Source organism: Corvus moneduloides, chromosome 17 (assembly GCF_009650955.1).
Source record: "Corvus moneduloides isolate bCorMon1 chromosome 17, bCorMon1.pri, whole genome shotgun sequence".
NCBI lineage: Eukaryota > Metazoa > Chordata > Aves > Passeriformes > Corvidae > Corvus > Corvus moneduloides.
The window spans coordinates 12,359,594-12,378,646 of record NC_045492.1 but is presented as its reverse complement, the minus strand read 5'-3'; the positions used below and the strand labels follow the sequence as shown (position 1 = coordinate 12,378,646).

Sequence of the window (19,053 nt, the reverse complement as noted above, 5' to 3'; positions counted from 1 at the left end):
GCCCCTGACCGCCCCTGACCGCCCCGCCCCGCCCCGCCCGCCCAGGGCGCAGGCGCGGCTCCGCCTCGCGGCGCGTGCGCAGGAGGCGCGGCCCGTCGCGCGCTCGCCGCTGCGCTGCGTCGCTGGTTCCGGGCCGGAGCGGGCCCCGCACCGGTGCGTGAGGGCGGACCCCGGCCCGCACCCCCGCCCGGCCCCGCAGCAGCGCCTGAGGGGCCGCCCCGGGTGTCGCCGGCCGGGGAGAGGGAGCGCCGCGGAGCGGCGGCCTCGGGGGTGGGCAGAGGGAGCCCCGGCTGGGCAGCACCCCGGGCCGGGCTCGGGTTTGGGCTTCCCGGGGTAGCCTCGGTGTCGCAGTCTTCGGGTGCCAGTGAGGGGCTTGGTGGCGTTGGCTCTGCCAGGGCACGGCCCGAGAGGCATCCGCGGCAGGGTGGGCAGCCGGGAGGTGTGGAGGATCCAGCAGCAACGAGAAGTGTCTTATTTTATTTTATTTTATTTTACTTTATTTGGTATATTTGTATATCCCAGGGGCGTGCTGGTGTGCTGGCTGCGGCCCTGGGCACGCTTGAGGGCCTTGCAGGGCTCAACCTTTTACTCGTTCGCAGGGCAAGGATGAGTCTCTTCGGATCAACGTCGGGGTTTGGTACCGGAGGTACCAGCATGTTCGGCAGCACGACAGCAGATAACCACAACCCGATGAAAGTACGTGTGTCAGCCCCCTGTGCTGCTGTGTGTGTTCATGTATCACAGCAAAACCTACTGACTCGTTCTGTAGAAGTAACAAGAGCTCTGTTCACAGTTTTAAAATGTGCCAAATTGTGTTCTGTCTCCTGTCCTTTATAGGATATTGAAGTAACATCTCCACCTGATGACAGCATATCTTGTTTAGCATTTAGTCCGCCAACACTGCCGGGTAATTTCCTCATTGCAGGATCATGGGCAAATGATGTAAGTACTCTCAGTTAGACATGCAGATGAATGAAGTGCCTAAACTGCAAAATGAGATCCTAAAAGCTTGTGCAGGGTACCTGCAAACCTAACTTGTTGAAGAACTGCTAAGCTTATGTCTGGTACCAAGGCACTAAGTTTGACATGGTTGATAAATCACCCGCTTTGGCAGCGCTAATCCAAAAAGATAAGGTTCTTGATTAAGTTATCATATAAGTTTTTTTAGTTTGAAGTATGACATCCTAGCTGGCTCAGGCAGGGAAGGAAGACAAACGTGGGCATGTTTTCTAACTGTTGTGCTCTGCTGAGGGTTAAGGGTTCTGCAGGACAGTGTGGTGAGGAGTTACAGGTTTGCAAGGCTCTCTTGAGGTGGAAATTGAAGTTGCAGGGTTGTTTTGCCTCTACAGGTAAAAGGAACATAAGCAGAAAAAATAAGGTTTTACTAGTTCTGAAAAAAAAACAAACTTTGGTGTTTCTAACCATACTTTTTGTTGGATAAAGTAAGGCCGGGGTCTTCAAGACAAGTCTTCTTAAGTTTCTGTTAATACGTTAAATCTGCACTTGCTTCTCCTGTTACAGGTTCGCTGCTGGGAAGTTCAGGATAACGGACAGACAATTCCAAAGGCTCAGCAGATGCACACAGGGCCTGTACTAGATGCCTGCTGGAGTGATGTATGTTTTTACTTAAAAACAAATGTACATTTTTTACCCAAAGTCTGAATAAATTGGTGTGTGGTTTGCAGGCAGACGGGTGCCACGTGTAGCTGCAGCCCATGGTTATTGTGTAGACTTAAATTGCTGTAAATGTGGACTAAGTGTGTCCTAATGGGATGGGCTGGCATGGATGTAAGAAGGCTGAAAGTGAGTTTAAAAGTTAGCAGTGTATTAAAAGCTAGATAAAAGCCAGCACTGTTTGTTCTTTTATGATATAGTCATAAATAAATTTGACTTTCTGTTTCTTCTTTGTCTTGCAATCCCTGTACATGTTACATTGATGTTACACTGTTACTAGAAGAGAATGAGGCTTGACTGTTTTCCAGTAGAGCTGGTTAATCTCTTGGGTTTACTCTTGTTGTTTAGGATGGGAGTAAAGTATTTACTGCTTCCTGTGATAAAACTGCCAAAATGTGGGATCTCAACAGTAATCAAGCAATTCAGATTGCACAAGTAAGTAAAACCCAAAGTACTAATTTTTTTTTCTTTTTCTGTATTTATTAAAAGCTATGTTTCTAATTTTAATATTTTTGAGATAGTGAAGTGCACCTGAACAGGTGATCAAAGTGGTTTAAAAACCCTTTGCACCTGTTTCCTCTGTTTTACTTAAGGGAGGGAGCTCTTTCCACTGCTGCAGTGATCTCACTAAGTCACCCTGCTGCATTAGAGGGGAAAAAAATTTTAAGAAGTCACTCAGTTCACAAATACCAGCTTTCTGCTGCAACAATAACAGGAATTACAGTTTACATTCTCAAATTAGAAGTTAATGTCTGTTTGTAGAATATGTAATTATGGTGACTAGAATTAGTCACCAGTTATAATTTAATAAGAGAGTTAGTCTCTAATGATTGCTTTTTTCATGTGTGTTTGTCCTTTCTTTCTTCAGCATGATGCTCCTGTGAAGACTATCCATTGGATTAAAGCACCAAATTACAGCTGTGTGATGACAGGAAGCTGGGATAAAACATTGAAGGTATGATTTTTACCTGAACAAATGGACACAAAGTGTGCTAGTAATCTGTGTATAAAAATATTTATGTGAAATGAAATTACTTTATTAGGCTCTAATAATTAATGAATAGCCTCACTTCAGAGAGTTGCACTACTTGGTGCCAGTTATATTCTCTCTCCTGTAGCAATTTTAAGTGTATCCTGAGCTCCGAGTGTAAGTTTGTTTATTTCTCTGTTCCCATCAGTTCTGGGATACCCGTTCACCAACACCTATGATGACACTGCAGCTCCCTGAAAGATGTTACTGTGCAGATGTGGTAAGTCAGGATATGTGGTAAACTGGTGCCAGCTGGGTAACTGGGAGCAGTAATAAGTTTTGGGGGTTTCTCTAGGAGAGTACTTGAATACTGTTAGTGTTTGATCTCTGTGTGGTTGTAGTAGTAGAACACAATCTGATCTTCTTGATCAGGCCCTGGAAAATAGGGATTTTCGTCCTACAAAACACACTTAGTGTCCTTTTAACATCACAAAAATCAGCACGAGGACTGACCTATCCTTAGTTCTGGACACGTTGGTAAACCACCACTGCACTTCACACTGGAAGAGCCAGCTGATAATTAAAAGATTTTTGGTGTGTTTAATTTCTCCGTGGCAGGGCAAAACTGACTTGTGTTTGAAGATAAGTGAATAAATTAACTTTGTTCTTTATCTGCTTCCTATTTCCCTCCATCTCTTCCATCCTGTTTTACAACCTTACCCAGGTTCATCCTATGGCAGCTGTGGCCACTGCAGAAAGGGGTTTGATAGTTTATCAGTTAGAGAACCAGCCTTCTGAATTTAGAAGAATAGAGTCTCCTCTTAAACACCAGGTAAATAATAATATTTGTGTTTATACAGATTGTTGACATTCTGGACTTGACATTTTTTTGTAAAAACATGCAGTGCTTCAACCCCAAGTTATCTTAGCATGGCAGTGACCTGGTTTGCCATTGATCTGTTGCTGATCTTCACAAGGATTTAGAAATTTAAACACTGTTGCCCAAATTCTCAACAGGATTTGACCAATCTGTTGTCCTTGTTAGTGGTTTTGCTTTACCTTGCTTTGATGTCTGTGATATCAGTTTTGTGTCCCTGTGGAAAATATGTCTCTCTCTAAAACTCCTTTCTGTCTTTCTCTAATTCAGCATCGCTGTGTCGCTATTTTCAAAGACAAAGTGAACAAACCAACTGGATTTGCTCTTGGAAGTATTGAAGGGAGAGTAGCTATTCATTATATAAACCCCCCAAATCCGTAAGTATTTAATAAAACATCCTCTCTAATTGCTCAGTTCACAGTGATGAAAGTAAGAAGCCTTTTTTAATAAAAATTTTTATTTCCTTCCCAGTGCAAAAGATAATTTCACTTTTAAATGCCATCGCTCCAATGGAACAAACACATCAGCACCTCAGGACATCTATGCTGTGAGTTTCCAACATGTACCGTCTATCATATATACACTGTACACTCCTGATACAAAATTGGCTCTGAATTGTTTGTTCTTCTTGACCTTTTGTCTTGCCTAAAGGTATCTTAGACACATTTGAAGACCTGTCACAGTCATAAGAGGAAAGGCAAATTTTTATACTTCCCATAAAACAAGCACTAGATCAGTGTTTCATTGAATCTTCTTGTCAGCAAGTGGAGTTGACACTTGTTAATTTTGCAGATATTGAAACAATAGTTGTATAATGGCATTATGCTTTGAATTACTAGGTACTAGGCAAAAAAGATGGTGCTTTTCTTGTTGCTTTGGTGACTTTTCTTTGGTTGTTTTTTGGGTCTTTTCTCCAAAAATATATCTGAAAATATTTTTAAAAATTAAGAGTTGTACTACTAATCCAGTAGAAGTTTTGTGTATTTACTCTTGCAGGCTTCAGGACATGTGCTGTGAGTGTTCCTATCACCTGTTGCTGTGTGTGGTTTTTTACATGGTGTTTTGTATGGTTCTGCAGGTCAATGGGATAGCATTCCACCCTGTCCATGGTACTCTGGCCACAGTAGGGTCTGATGGGAGATTCAGCTTTTGGGATAAAGATGCACGGACAAAGCTAAAAACCTCAGAGCAACTGGACCAGCCAATATCTGCTTGTTGTTTCAACCACAATGGCAATATATTTGCTTATGCTTCCAGCTATGATTGGTCAAAGGTAAGAAAGGTTTAGACTCACGTTCATATTTGCAGTTAATAGCTAAAACTCTTTTTCTTGTGGAGCTTTTTCTGTTCTTTATAAATAGTAGCTGAGTCTTTCTGATTCCTAAGAAAATTTAGAATGGCCATTTTGGCCACCTGATGAAGTTTAGCACTGAAGCTGTGAATTTGTGGTGTTTCATCTTCAGCTGGACAAGATTGCTAAACAGTGCTGGTTTGCAAATGTGGATGAGCAAAATGTAAATTCCCTGATTCAGAGGCTGCTGTGGTTGCTCACACACGTTGTGCCATGGGCAGTGTCGCAGAGCAGTGTGGCACCCTAACAGCTTCCCACAGAGCTTGTGAAGTGCACATCTCTGCTGCCTGTGCAGGAAAAAAAGCTGTGACTGACTAGAAGCACCCCCAGTGTTTGAATGCCCTGTATTACATTTTCACTGCCACTCAGTGAGGCTTTTTGATGGTGCTTAATTATGTATTTGTCTTCCAGACTTAACAATACAGATGCAGCAGAAACACAGCAAACCATAATCTGTGGAAAATTAATACTTCCTAATAGTTTAAGAAGAGAGGGCCAGCAAGCTTGAAATGTAACTAATTTTCATGGTGCTTGGAGGATAATGTTCCTTGTGGTTTTGAGTGAAATGAATGCAGAAATCACATAGATTAACTCGACTGCCTGTCATAAAGAGCAAAATTCACTGCATTGTATTCAGTCTTATTTGTTGGTGCCAGAGCAGATGAATTCTGCAGTTCTGATGCTTGGGTAGACTGCAGTGGTATCTTTCAGATCTGTAAACCAGTATTAAGTAGTAAAATCAGTAGGTGCTAAGTACTAAGTAAGTTCCTTCTCAGAACCATTTCTTGTCCATAGCGTTGGTAATTTCCAACTTGCATGTTGGGCTTCAGTAGCTTTATTAGTGTTTGCTCTCCCTGATTTGGATATCTGGCTATTAATTTGGTAATGTGTATGCAAATTATATGATTATGCAAAACAGCACATTTGCATCTGCAGTTGGGGAACAGAAAGCTCTGCAGTTGCCTGTAGAACTTGGGCTTCACTTTGAAAAAATGTGACCTTACGTCATTTAAAAGATAGAAAATATAAAGTGAAGCTGGGTGGGCCATTAAAGGTTTAGTTTCTTCTCTGCATAAAATGACATTTAAAAGAAATCATATTGAGTCCTTAAGCTGCATCTGTAGAGTAGAACCTAGAGATATATGGTTATTTTTTTTTTTACTAAAAATATTTTGTACTTTAAAAATGGATAGAAGTCCTAAATTTTACTTTATGTATAGTTCTTGTAATTGCTTGTTAAACTGAGCTGTTTCTAATCCACCAGTGTGGTCCAATATCTGGTCTTAAATGCTTTCAATCTTAATAAACCAAACCAATGGAATATTTATATTCTTACATTTTACATAATGCTGATATTTCTTATTTGAAGAGATTAAATGTAGATTATTTTTCTCTTTAGGGTCATGAATTCTATAATCCACAAAAGAAAAACTACATTTTTCTGCGAAATGCGGCAGAGGAGCTGAAGCCCAGGAATAAGAAGTAGCGAGTCTGACTCAAGCTCCTCTGCTTGTTCTGCTCTTCTGCCATTTGTGCCCTGTTGCACCATGGTTTATTCAAGTTTGGATCACAAACTTTTAGCAGGAACTGTAAAAATTACACTAAATGTATTCTGACTTGCTGGAGAACATTTTCCAAATTAGATCCTCTGATGTGTATAAGAAAGAGAGGCTCATATTGACATGACTTAACCACTCTCTGTTCCACAGCAATAATGAAATTGCAGCAAAAGCAACAACTGGGGTAGATATTCCTGCTTTGAAGTGCAACCATTTGTATCTATGGGTTTATTTTGTTAGTACTACATTAAAATATGTTAATGATAATAGTTCTGGAGAAGTTGTATAAATACAGTATTTTTTGTAAGTACTTGGAGAATCACCAGTAATTCTTCTCAAAGGAGGCTTGTTTTCGTTATTAATAATTCAGGGTTCTTTCACTGCTTTCTGGTTTTTGAAATGGAAGCATTGTCTGCTGTATGCCAGGAAGAAATGCCTTGCAAAGAGTTTTTCCCTTCTTTTGTAGATGACTAGGAAGGTGGGGCCAACAGCAGTGACAGAAACTCAAGACAGAAGATGGGCCCAGTGCAAACTTTAGATTTTTCTTACACTCCTGCAGCGGACATGACTTTTGAGCAAACTGCTTTTTCTAATTCAAAGGAGAAGTTGCAATGGTGCCAAGTGGTGAAATAGCTCAGTGACACAGAGTTCAGGAGCATGAGCAAACCTTTAAAGGTTTTATTCATGACCAAACCAATGTGTGCAAAATCCCTTTGACCTAAACTGCTTTGAAGCTGACACCTTTTAGATTTAAAAGTTGAGTTTTTTACATCTCTCTTAACATGGTTTTGTCCTGTAACAGGGTGTTCACAACTGAAAAAAATACTCATTTTTGTATTAACTAGAAAGTAGTGCTGGGGAGCTTCATCGCGATCAAAAATGCTGTGAAACAAAACGAGTGGGTCTCTTTCTGACTTGAATCTACCACTGTTTACTTTTAACTAGCCAGTTGTATACATGCCAAAGTTTTCTTTTTGGAAGTGAATGCTTATTATTCCTGTCTAACTACTGTTTGTTTGATAATGACTGAATAAAAAGGCGATGGGGGGAGCATGTGTAGAAGTACATGTCATATTGTACAAATTCTCTGTAAAACTGCTATGGTTTAATGCTGATGGTTACGGATTCATGCTACATTTCAAATAAAGTTTTTACTAAATGCTTTTTTATATTCAAAAGTTCTGTTATAATAATGTGGGCAAGGTAATGTGCTTCACTTTTAAAAGTCCTTTTACTGTAATTCAGAGACATTTAATGAAAGTCCTTTTCCTCCAGCTGCTTCAGCTGGGAATCCAATGCATTTTCCAACTGCTGTTTCACTATGAATTATTCCTGTGGGTTTGCCTTGAAGAATTGGGAGAACTGGAGTGAAAAACCTTTTGTTTGGTGAGACTGAATCCAGTTCATTGCTATTTCCGCAGCCAAATACCTGACAACGTGAGTACAAATGAATCATAGACTCTTCAAACTCTCTGCAGCCACTGTCTTTTCACTCCAGACTCTTCCCTGTGTTCATCAGTTTTTTGCTGGATGGGTATTTCTTGTTGGTATAGAGGAAAGTCCTTGAAATACACCCAACTCTCCTTGTTGAGGGATGATCTTTTTCTGTTTTATTTCTCAAGATAGTTTTTTTTTCCTGCTACCTCTGTTTTACATAGTTTGAGCTTTCATGTTCATGCACTATTTGTTTTCTTTAAGGTAAGAAAGAGTTCCCAGCTCTTATATTGGTAGCTGGTCATTTTCTCAAACATCTCTGGTTTCTGTTGACTTTTTTCCCTAAGGTTGTGATTGTTATGCAGCAATCTTTGGTTGTTAGCACATTTTTCCAGACTTCCCAGTCAACTGAATGCCACCAAGCAACTGCAGGCTCAAGATGAAGTATATGTGATCACTGATGTGTGCAGAACTCCCACTGGTGTAAACAGGGAGGAATGGAATGTGTCATTGTTTCTTGCTTTAATAAATCTCATTTTGTTTAAATGCTTAACAATGTGAATGAGAGAAAATAGGTGAGTTCAGCAGGTACATTTCTCTGGGATCCCATGGAGTTGCACCTACTTGTGTGGACACTGAGGCCAGCACTGGTGAGTTGTTTCATAACTCACTGTGTGTTAATATGTTGAGTACTTATTCTGCTGGACTCAATTTCTTTGTCAGTGAGGCTTCAGAATTATTTAGTCATCACTTGCTACTTGTTCAGACTAATTTTAGAAGAACACAGTTTCCATTATGTTGCTGTGCCCATTGCATGTGTTCAGCTGGGAGGAGAGTCAGGCTTTGAACTGAATTGTTTTCCATTACCCAAGTTAAGAGAACACATTGGCAATTTACTCTTCTCTGGAACTATTGTGAGGTTCTGTTGTAAAGTACACACAGCTGTATCCCTTCAAGCATCAAAAATAAGTGAGAGTTTATTCACACCCTTTAAAGTATTAGTGCATTTCTGGAGATGTATTAACTTGCTATTCTATGGCAGTAACCTTGTCCAAAAAAACTGAAGAATGTAAGGCTCGAATGTACCCAAAGCTAACCATAGGAATGCTTGATTTATAAAATAACTTCTTTAGTTTTCAGAAAGTTTGCTGTCAGTGTGTTTTATTGCAGGAAAATAATCTTTGGCATAAAGAGCAGCCCAGTTAAACCCTCAAAATTGGAACATTTTACAACATTTTCAGATGAGTTTCCTGCTGCTGCTCTCACGTGTCAGTGGTTTTGCACATTGGTTTAATGAAATGTATTTCAGAAAACAAAATAATTGGCAAAGGTTGTCTGCTAAAGCCTTTCACAGATGAAACAAGACATGTTTGCACAATGGCAGGCAGGCAGAATATTGATTTACCATCTGTCACAGGAAATGCAATCCTGAATTAGTGAGTACTCCAGCTTAGCTCCTAGGCCAAGAAAACTGGTCATTGACTTGTTCTCCAGAGAGGTGTGGATTTGACATCGAGCTGGGATTAGGTATATGTGGGATATTTCAATAAAACTGTTGCTTAGGCCTGGCTCAGTTTAATGGTGAAGAAGTGCTGTTTGCAGATGAGGTGTCTGAGCAGCTGCCCACGATGAGGAATTGTGTCAAATCACTATCATGAGGTTTTACACTACCCGGCCTTTGAAATGATAGAAATCCCTGATTTCTAATTTGTTTGCTTTTTGCAGAGATTAACCTGGGAAAAATGAAATGCCTGTTAATTTTTAAGTCTTCAGATTGGCTATGTGTCATTTGCAGTCATTTGGGTAAGACTGACTTAATTTCAAAAATCTTTGATGCTCCATGTAAAGCATTTCCCCAGAGTTGTTCAGCTTTACCAGCCAGGTGATGATCATCATCTGGAGCTGCAGCACACAATAATGACTGGAACAAATTCAGAGCAGGAACAATTCCCCACTAACTTTTCTCTCCCCCGGCAGTTGCAGGATGCACAGAATGCTGCAGTTTGAGGCCGTTGCTGTAACTCTGCTGTGGTGCCAGGCGAGGGCAGTGCTGATAGCTCCTGAGCAGAGCTTTCCCTGCAGCTGGGGCCGCTGGAGTTCTGCACGGAGCTGCAGTGCTATAGCACGTCTGCTGGAATACAGGGTACAGTTATTTGCAAGTTATCCTAAAATACTCAGAGAACAGAAGAAGATAGAAATAATTTCTAATTCTGAGTTTTTCAGGAGTGTACCTGGTATCCATAAACATAAACCAAGTTTTAGAACAAACTCTGAGACGTTCCTTTAGCTCCTCAGAGAGATGTCTGACCAAGCAGGTCATGTATTTGTTCCCCTTCTCTCACCGTCCAGGCCCTGAAGGTGCTCTGAACCAAGTCAACCAAACATGTTTCTTCTTCCCTTTGCTGCTGGCCTCAAGATTCCTGGGCTTCAGGCTGAAACCTTGCTAGCCTTGAAGGTGGCAGGCTCCCAGCCAGCCCAGTGCTGCTGATGAGCCCATCACAGACAGGGAAGTGTAACAGCACCCAGGGCTCTGTCTATAAAATTATGGAGTTAGAAATCCTCAGTGGAGAACAGGGACCCAAACTGCTGCTGGACAGTGACCTGTGACCTCTCATGGCCACAGATGCCTCCACTGTCCTCTGCTTCCTCAGGACTCAGTGACTCATTCTGTGGCATGATTTCCAAGTCTGTATTATGATTGTTACATTGATACACTAAACCATGTATTAAGATCCTCAGACCTGCGGAGGGTCCAGGCTACAAGAAATTATGTTATAAATTCTGTATTATGCTACTTATAAATTGTACCATATTGTTGCTACTTGTAGAAATCCTGTGCCATACTAATCATAAATTCTGTGCTATGCTAATGAGAATATCCTGCTGAGAAAACCTTGATTGTAAGTACAATTTAGTGCTCTTTATTCTGCCAAAGACCCCTAAAAGAGCCCATCTGTCCCCTTAGTGTCGGGTGTGACAGGTGTAATTCAAAAGAAAAAAGCCCAGTAATATCTGCACTGACAGAATGTTGTCTTTGCACACCTCGGGCTGTGAGCTGGAGTTGGTAGAACTGTATTTCATCCCGCAGCTGGTGTTCAAACAGCTGGAAGCCATCTATTTGTATTTCCAGGTAAGCTTAGGTTTATACACAGCAGTGCAAGGCCCATCCTGCTCTCAGCAACAGCACAGCCATCCCATAAGTGGAAACTGCTGCTGTTCTTCCCTTGCCAGGTCAGAATAAACGGAGCAGCACTGGCTGGCTGTGGTGCTGTCAGCAGACGTGCTGGGACTGCCATTGTGCAGCGTGTCCTGTGTGCACATGGAGCAGCCTGTGATCCCAAGTACTTGCAGCAGGGAACAAGCCCCTGAGAGCAGAGCCTCTGGAGTGGCACATGGGGACATCAGCTACAAGCAGTGTGAGCTGAGCGGGGCAGTGACTGCACAGCCCCAGGTAGGTCTCACTTGATGCAGAATGAGAGGAGTGGGGCTGGTACCTGTGCCACTTTGATCTCACTCCTTCCTCAGATGCAAAGCAAACTTCCAGGTGCTTGCACCATTTACCTGCTTCTGAAATGAGGATGGTGCTACACTTGGTAAAAGTAATTCGCATTTTTAGGACTTGGTTGCAAGGTAATGTGAGACTGAGGCAGCACCACAAAGGGAACTATGTGCCTTGGGAACACTTGTGCATGGACAGAGCAATTCCAAATGTTTGTGTTGCATCAGTTCTGCAAATGCTTTTTGTTATAGTGCCTAAGAGACACAATACCTGTCAACATTAGCTTTGTAAAGAGAGGCCATTTTCTTCTGTTGACTAATTATCCAGTGAATACATTCAGTTTCAAGGGACACTTCAATAATTTAGCAGGCGCGTGCCAGGTAATATAGGAGCTTTTGTCTTACTGGTGGCACAGATCTTGAATCGTGTGTAACCCAATCCCCGGCTTTATGTATTCAAGGAAGTGTTTGGTATAGCTCCTGTATCAAGTGCCACTGAAAAGCAGGCCTAGATAAGAGATTAAGGTAATGCTCTTCCCTGGGCACAGGGAAAGTTTACCCTTTGCTGCCCAGGGTGTCTTGTGCAGGCAGTAACTGCTTTATGCTTGTGAGGTGTGGATATGCTGAGATCCAACAACGAGTTTGTTGTAGGAACAGAAAAATGCTGGAAACTGCATGGTAAATACCCGGGTCAGCTAAGCCTCTCCTTCTTGGGGGTGTATTAACAAATGCTCTGTAGTTTGATAGGGAATGCCGTCTGTCATTGATGTTTTCTCAAATGCAGATCGTCAGTTTGCTGCACCAGACAAGGAGAGGGATAATGTTCAGCTCCTGGGAACACTATGAAATAAAACTCAAGTAATGGATTTTCATCAACCCTTCTCAAGGTACTTCCTCACAGTTGTGCCATCTCCCAGAAAGGTGTAAGCTCAAATGTCCTTTTCTGAGCCACTGCCAGCTGGTTCAATCACCTTCCTTTCCTTGCCTATAAAATGCAGCTCACTAATGATGTACAGCAAAGGGAGACTAATTTTGTTTAGAATATGCCATGATTATTGCACTCAGTAAAGGGCAGAGATAATGCAGCAGCTCAAACTATTCTCAAATGACTAAACTGGAGTTCAAATATAATCTTTACAACCTTTTTTTCTTTGGAAGGACAGCTGTCTGCCATGTTCCTGCTATAACAGTGGGATTTATATGGAGTCAGGTATCACTTACTGACAGGTAATTGCTTTCTCCAGATACCTGACTCTTTTCCTTGGAGGTCTCCTTTTCGTAAGTAATGTTCATTCTTGGTCTGTAGCAGCAGGGTTGCAGACAGCAGTTGGTTGTTTAGGCATTAATGTTTAATTTATGGAACAGTATCTATATAATTGTAAAGAAGAACATCTACATTTGTGGAACATTGTCAGACTTCAAACATGAGTATGTAGCATTTCAGAAACACTTTCACTGGGCTGAAACAGCTTTTCAAAAAACCACAGAAAGATGGCAAATGTCTATTTAAAGAGAACAGCTTAGCAAAACCTTTTTCATTGAACCCTTCTAGCTTTTGTTCAGCCACTGGCTGCATGATGCAGTGGGAGTCATTCTGCAATGCTGACCTGTGTCTGTCACAATGGTTGAGGTCATCCAGTTCATCATCTGAGCACCTTTCTTTAGTGGTGCTGCAAACAGCATTAGGGAGATGAGAGAGAGGATGATTAAACTCTCCAAACGATTCTGAATGTGGCTTGGCCCAGGGTAACATTCCCCACTAGTGACCTACGTGCTGCCACCTCGCTCTTAACAGGTCTCCTTATGGATGGTGCTGTCACAGCCAAAATTCTGGTAAGGAAACAGAAGAGTGGATTTTTCTCCTTGCAGGCTGATGAAAATGTCCTTTGAGGTAGGACTGGCCCTGGCACCCCCAGGCTGGCAAAAGGAAAACCATACTCCAAGAAGCAGAATGGGTTTCCTGATTTAGTACTGATCCATACACTTCATGCACGAGCTTGACTTCAAAATACAGATCAGCTGATCTTCCAGTCTTGTCCTCCTGAGAATGCATGAAAAGCATGCTCTCTTTGTTGTCTTGCACCTTCCTCTATGTGCTTACCCACTAGCTAAAGGCATGATGGGCACTAACTGGGCCGTGTGATTTAGCAGGAAGGGACCTGCCTTTGTTTCACTTGTTGTGTTCAGCTGATGTCATTGTCCTGTTGGACTGTTGGGGACATTGTGTTGCTGGCACTGCCTGTTGAGCTCTGGATGGCTTTTCCTCATCAGCAGGGACTGCTCCAGCTGACTGGATGTGGACTGTCAGGAACCAGATGGCATTGCCCAAGTGAGCTTTGACCCTTCCAGTCGGTGATGGTGCTGCCCTGCTGTGGCACCATAGTAACTGATTTTTTTTGTAAAAGGCCCATTTTGGACTTTTTGAGATCATGTAGAAGCTGGAATCATCCTGCCCACACTTCAGAGCAGGTAACTGTGTTTTTCTTTCTAAACACCTTTCCAGGCTCCATGGATAAAGCTTCTGTATCCACTGCTGATATGTTGGTTTGTTATCTTGACCTTCCAATTGTGTTTATATCCTGTTCAGAGCCACTGCAACAAATCTTTGCTGCCTGGTGTTTAAATAGAGTAGACATGGTAACTAGGAGGTTCTAAGAGTTTCAAACAAAACCTTTAATGAAGGTTTATTACCATGCCAATATTTTTTCTTTTTGTGTATGATCTTCTGCACTTGGCCAGGCTCATTGTGGGCATTAAATAGCTTCTAAAAGTACCACAACTGGAAAAGTGATATCAGAGTAGATGGATTATTTATCTCATTGGATGTGATGTGACAAAGAGTCTGTATTAGTGAGGACTAAAATACAGCAACCTGGAGAAAAGGACCACCAGGTTAAGGAGGTGATCCATGGGTGTGCCCATGGGCAGTGGGAGAGAAACGGGGTCTGCCCCAATGCTATGGATGTCTTCCAGCTCTGGAGTCAGTTGCCTTTTGCTGTTAAGAATATCTGTTGTGTCCATACAGCTGTGCTCTACATCCCAGAGCTGGGACATCTTGTTTAATGTTCTTCTTAATAGTCAGTGTCCTGACTATTCCCTGGTTGGAGTGGGTGGACAGTTCCTGCTCGGTTTGTGCTACCAGTGTCACATGCACTCCCATGAAAAGGTCATGAGATGTGGCCCTGGCAGCTTTGGCAGAGATTGTTAGAAGCCTTCTGGCATTTTCTTTTTTTTAATCAGAAAATACCACTTAGTTTTAACCTAACAACTCCACAAAAAATTTGGAAAAAAATTGAAATTATTAATGCTGTTTCAAAAGGCCTTACATTTTCTGCTTTCTTCCTTTAAAGAATATTAAATGATTCCTGCTCATTTTAAAATGTAGTTTTATGGTTTTCAGACTTCATAAGTATGAGGTTACAATTAATATTTTCCCAAAGTACAACATAAAATTGAAACAGCCAAAATATTTGTTTAACTATTTTGAGATGTAGTTTGCATGTTTGACTCAAATGGAATGCTTTTTTCTAAAAAACTTTTTGAGGGAGGAAAACCCTTTGATAATTAAATCCCAGCCTGAGAGAGATGGGAGAATATTTCCATTAAAGAGAGACAGATTTTCTGTGCAGGAATTCAGGAAAGGAGTAGTATCTTTATTGGAGGTTGTGTTTAGCAGGTGATGACAAGTGGTTTTATCTCCTTATCTTCCTCTCCCTTCTCCCTGTGCCCTGCCTTTCAGATTTGGGGACACCTGAGCCAATTCCTGAAGAGACTCTTCCTCCATGAATCTCCAAAGGCAAACCTGAAGAAATGGACAGTATTTTGGCCTACATATTTAATGTTCTGCTGACATCACCTAATGCTGCCATAGCAGGAGAATGCTTGCTCCTTCTCTCTTTATCTTACAGCTCCTGTTTCCCACTGCTTACTGCCAATGGAGGAGTTGTGGTAGAAAATCTGGAGAGAAACTTCTGTCCCAGAGACCAACATGAGTTGTTTGCTGTGTCCTGTTCCTTTTCTTTTTCTAACCCTTTATCATCCCTTTCCTGCCTTCTATGAAGTAAAGAAGAAACTAAGATCAGCTAGTGAAGGGTTTCCTGGATTATTATTAACATATTAAATTATGTTGCATAATTTAGTTGCAATATGAACATCTGCACTTTTCATTAGTCATTCACTAAGAGGTCAAAGAGAGATCATCCCCAAGGTCACAGGAAAGGCAAGGGTTACCATTGCTCTAGGCCAAGACATTACAATGATGATGACAAAGCTATTTGGCAGAGATGCCAACAATGCCAGAAAACAAGCCACCATCCTAATCAAGGGCAGTATTTTGATTGCTCAGAAAGCCAGCCCAGCTCCCTGCTGTCAGACTGTTACAATCCCCAGCTGGCAGGCCCGGGCTGATGGGCTGAGTCCCCAGCCCAGTGTCATTCCAGCTCCCCAGAGTGCTTTGCCAATGCTGCAGAGAGTCTGTACACACACACAGCTCCCAGGAGCTGTACCTGGATAAACAGAGAATTGGAGATGGTGGTGGAGAAATTCCCCAAGGGCAGAGTGACCAGCACCAAGAAATGTAGGTTTGACCACTCAGGGTGGCTCCAGCACATCTTCACCACCAGTCCAATGAAGCACCTTTCCTTGCTGGCCTAGTCCTTCCTGGTCCCAAACACGTGGTTCATTCTTCCCCTGACACACATGACTGGCACAAGGGCATGTGGAAGGAAAAGTGCCAAGCTGTGCTCTGAGAAACTCCTGGGAAACGGTGATGGTGGCACAAAGAGCAAAGCACAACATTCCTGAATACAGACATTCTCCCTGCTGGCAGTTGCAGAGGTATGAGCAATGTGATGGCACAGCCTCTTAGTTTCCTTGGCCATATTATGCCTTTATTTTCATCTAAACTTATATCCAAGGCTTGCAGTGCACTTCCTGTGGCAAGATGCTCCAAGCAGTTATGAGCACTGCAATTTCTCCCCGGAGCCTCTTCTTTTTCAGGAATCTTGTTTGCAGTTACCATGATTCTGTTTGTCCTTTGTCGTGGCACAGATATGCAATTTTCATTTTGTGAAGGGACATCGAGTGGGAGGGCAGGAAAGTTTGGGGAAGTAGAATTAGATTTTTAATGACATTTCCTTTAGCCACACTAACACATACTTGTGGTCCAGCAGAATTGAGTCAGGTGTCCCATTTGTTGTTCTCAGTCCCAGATTTACCAATGTCCATATCCATGTTGTTTTAATGCAGGTTACTTGCACATTAAACCAGATCACTCTGTGCCCAGTAGAGCTGACGGTCTGCTTGTGTGTAACCAGTGTAGCCAGCAAAAGGAAACAGGGCTCACTCAGCATCCCCAGTTCTGGAATATTCAGAAGAGGAAATAGTCCTATTGGAAGATTCCTACAGAAACCAAAGCCAAAAAGCAGCCCTGACTGGGAACATCCTCTGCTCAACTATTTTGTTACAAGTGGCCCAAAGAAGAATGATTGTAATTTTTTAATTCTTGTTGTTGCAGCAGCAGCAGCTCTGGGTTAAGCAATGGTTATGGTGTGCTCAGGGCACCAAACCAGAAAATCTGAGACAGAGGGCCCAGATGCAGAATTTCCTGCTAGAACCTAAACCAAATGCCACTAAATGCAGCTCCCCTCAAGATCTCCCTGTTCACAGCCTCGCTGGTGGCCAGCATCCAGACTGAGCATTAGTAAAACTAACAAAGCAAACAGTTCCCACAGTAAGTCCCTTGCTCTCCAGTTAACTTATTTAACTGTGGAGCTTCTAAGGGGTATGTTTCATCTGCTGTTGTTGCAATAAGCGGGTATCCATGGCAAAACCCAAGGGCACTGCCCTACAGCAATGAAGTCTTGGCTAAGCAGCAGCAGGAACTCAAAAAGGTCAGAGCTCCACAGTAGCCCTGCTCCATTTAAAAAATAAAGCCCATCAGTTTGCTAAGAAATGAGGCAGGTTCTTCAACGGCTTGTAGGTCAGACCTCTCAACTCTGTCCTGTTCTTGTGCTCCCAAAGGTAGAACTTCCTGCCATAATTTGTTTTTCATCCAGGGGACCATTTCTATGTGGCTCCGTACCTGGACAGTCTTGCAGTGCCACCTTCTCTAGGATTTTCAGTGGAACCAGGACACTTGGTTTGGTGATTGCAGCTGCTCCATTCTACCTCTTGGATAATGTGGCTGAAGTCCACCAGAAGGAGCCTTTGCATATCAGTTTTGTATGAGCCTCAAGGGATATATTAACATGTAAGTAAAAAAAACCCAGTGAGTTCTCTTAACTGTGTTGAATTATCATAAAATTAATCTTCCCAATCTGAATGAGAATAGGATGCTCTGGATTTGCAATACAAATCCTATACATTAAGGATATGGATGGTTGTACACCCGCTGCAAAAGATGACTTTTCTCCCAGCTTCCTCACTGATGGACCAGTGTAGTTTTATTCCTTAATAACTACAAAGGACTAAATGCACCCCTACAATAGCACAGATCTGTGTTCCCCTTCTTGCTTGGAGTTTTCTCTCAGATTTGTGCTAAGCAATGTCCTGCCTTCCCCAAGGCAGCTTCACACTTTGAGATATGCCTGTCTTTGCAGGAGCTGTCTTTGACCAGAGAAAGTTGAAATAATATTCTTCTCTTCTCAGGTCCTCCTAGAGATGCAGTAAAAGCACAGGGAGGTGTCAGCAAACTGGCTCTGCCAAGCTCCTGCAGCTTTGATTTGATGGCTGGATTTTACCTGTAGGTGTTTTGAGGAGGATGAGTGCTTTTCACAAGAACGAGGCAGAAAAAATAAAAGCAAATTAATTAACTTCCATAAAGTTATCCTTACTCACTTTCTCTTCCCTTTCCTGCTGTTTTTGTGGTAACAGCTCATTACAGCCTGTGTGTGCAATAGCTGCACCATGAGATAGGAGATTTCATTTCCTGTCCTGCTTTCCAGGATGTGGCAGAACCGAGGCCGCCTCCCCCGCCACACCAGCGGTACTGGGAGGTTTGTGGTGTTCACCAAGCACAGGTTTAGCCTCAACTCCTTTCTTGTTCTGTTCTGCCTGTAGGAGAACTCCTGTTCCTGCCTCGAGGGAAGAAAAGGAGCTGGGATTTCTCCTTTGAGAGATGTGGGGATCGTGTTTGAAGAAGAAGAAGAAATCCTGTGCTGATTTTCCCCCCCGACCAGCATAAGCATCGAGAACAGAGATGCTGCTGGTCTCTTTGGAGAACTTTGCCAGCCCTGCCTGCCCTGCAGAGGAGCCAGAGTCTGGTTGGATGATTTGAATCTTTGCCATCATTTGGAGCAGAATGAAGCTCTGTAAAAGGACAGTGACTGAATGCCAACTGGGTTGTCATTAGCTCGGGCGGCCCAGGAAGCAGCTGATGTGCAGTTTGTGGTGGAAGTCATGCAGACAGAAGGGGTGACTCGGGGGTGGAGAGGCCCCAGCCCCTGGCTGGAGTCTGACCCCAAAGGTGTATCCCAGGCTTTCTGTTGGGACGGAGCAGGGACAGCTGGTGGCTGCACAAAACACAAAGGCTCCATGGACCATCCATTTGCAGGGGCTGTCAATTTTGCAGTGATGTTGGGTGCTGCTGGCCCAGCTCCATCTTTCTTCCACAGTAATCAAAGGAAATGTGCCCTAATCTTGAAGTCTGGTGCTTCAGGACTGAAAAGCTTAATGGCTTTCCTTGGCTTTT

The 19,053-nt window shown here is 42.7% G+C and overlaps 1 protein-coding gene across 1 annotated transcript; it reads left to right on the top strand.

Annotated features, from left to right (window-relative positions):
- The first annotated feature begins 66 nt into the window (after positions 1 to 66).
- RAE1 (ribonucleic acid export 1) lies at positions 67 to 7,602 on the top strand. The gene is made up of 12 exons (XM_032127165.1): positions 67 to 153; positions 600 to 696; positions 838 to 942; positions 1,522 to 1,614; positions 2,023 to 2,109; positions 2,543 to 2,629; positions 2,853 to 2,924; positions 3,369 to 3,476; positions 3,792 to 3,898; positions 3,993 to 4,068; positions 4,600 to 4,794; positions 6,272 to 7,602. Exons 2-12 carry the CDS (start codon positions 607 to 609, stop codon positions 6,356 to 6,358), a joined length of 1,107 nt encoding a protein of 368 aa, XP_031983056.1. The 5' UTR covers positions 67 to 153; positions 600 to 606; the 3' UTR covers positions 6,359 to 7,602.
- Positions 7,603 to 19,053: the final 11,451 nt, after the last annotated feature.

What these genes read in the sequence shown, in the direction of transcription:
- RAE1 (XM_032127165.1), top strand. Translation starts at nt 607, where the DNA reads ATGAGTCTCTTCGGATCAACGTCGGGGTTTGGTACCGGAGGTACCAGC. An exon ending in ATAACCACAACCCGATGAAA is followed by an intron (nt 697 to 837) that starts GTACGTGTGTCA and finishes TGTCCTTTATAG; the next exon opens with GATATTGAAGTAACATCTCC. An exon ending in TATATAAACCCCCCAAATCC is followed by an intron (nt 3,899 to 3,992) that starts GTAAGTATTTAA and finishes TTTCCTTCCCAG; the next exon opens with TGCAAAAGATAATTTCACTT.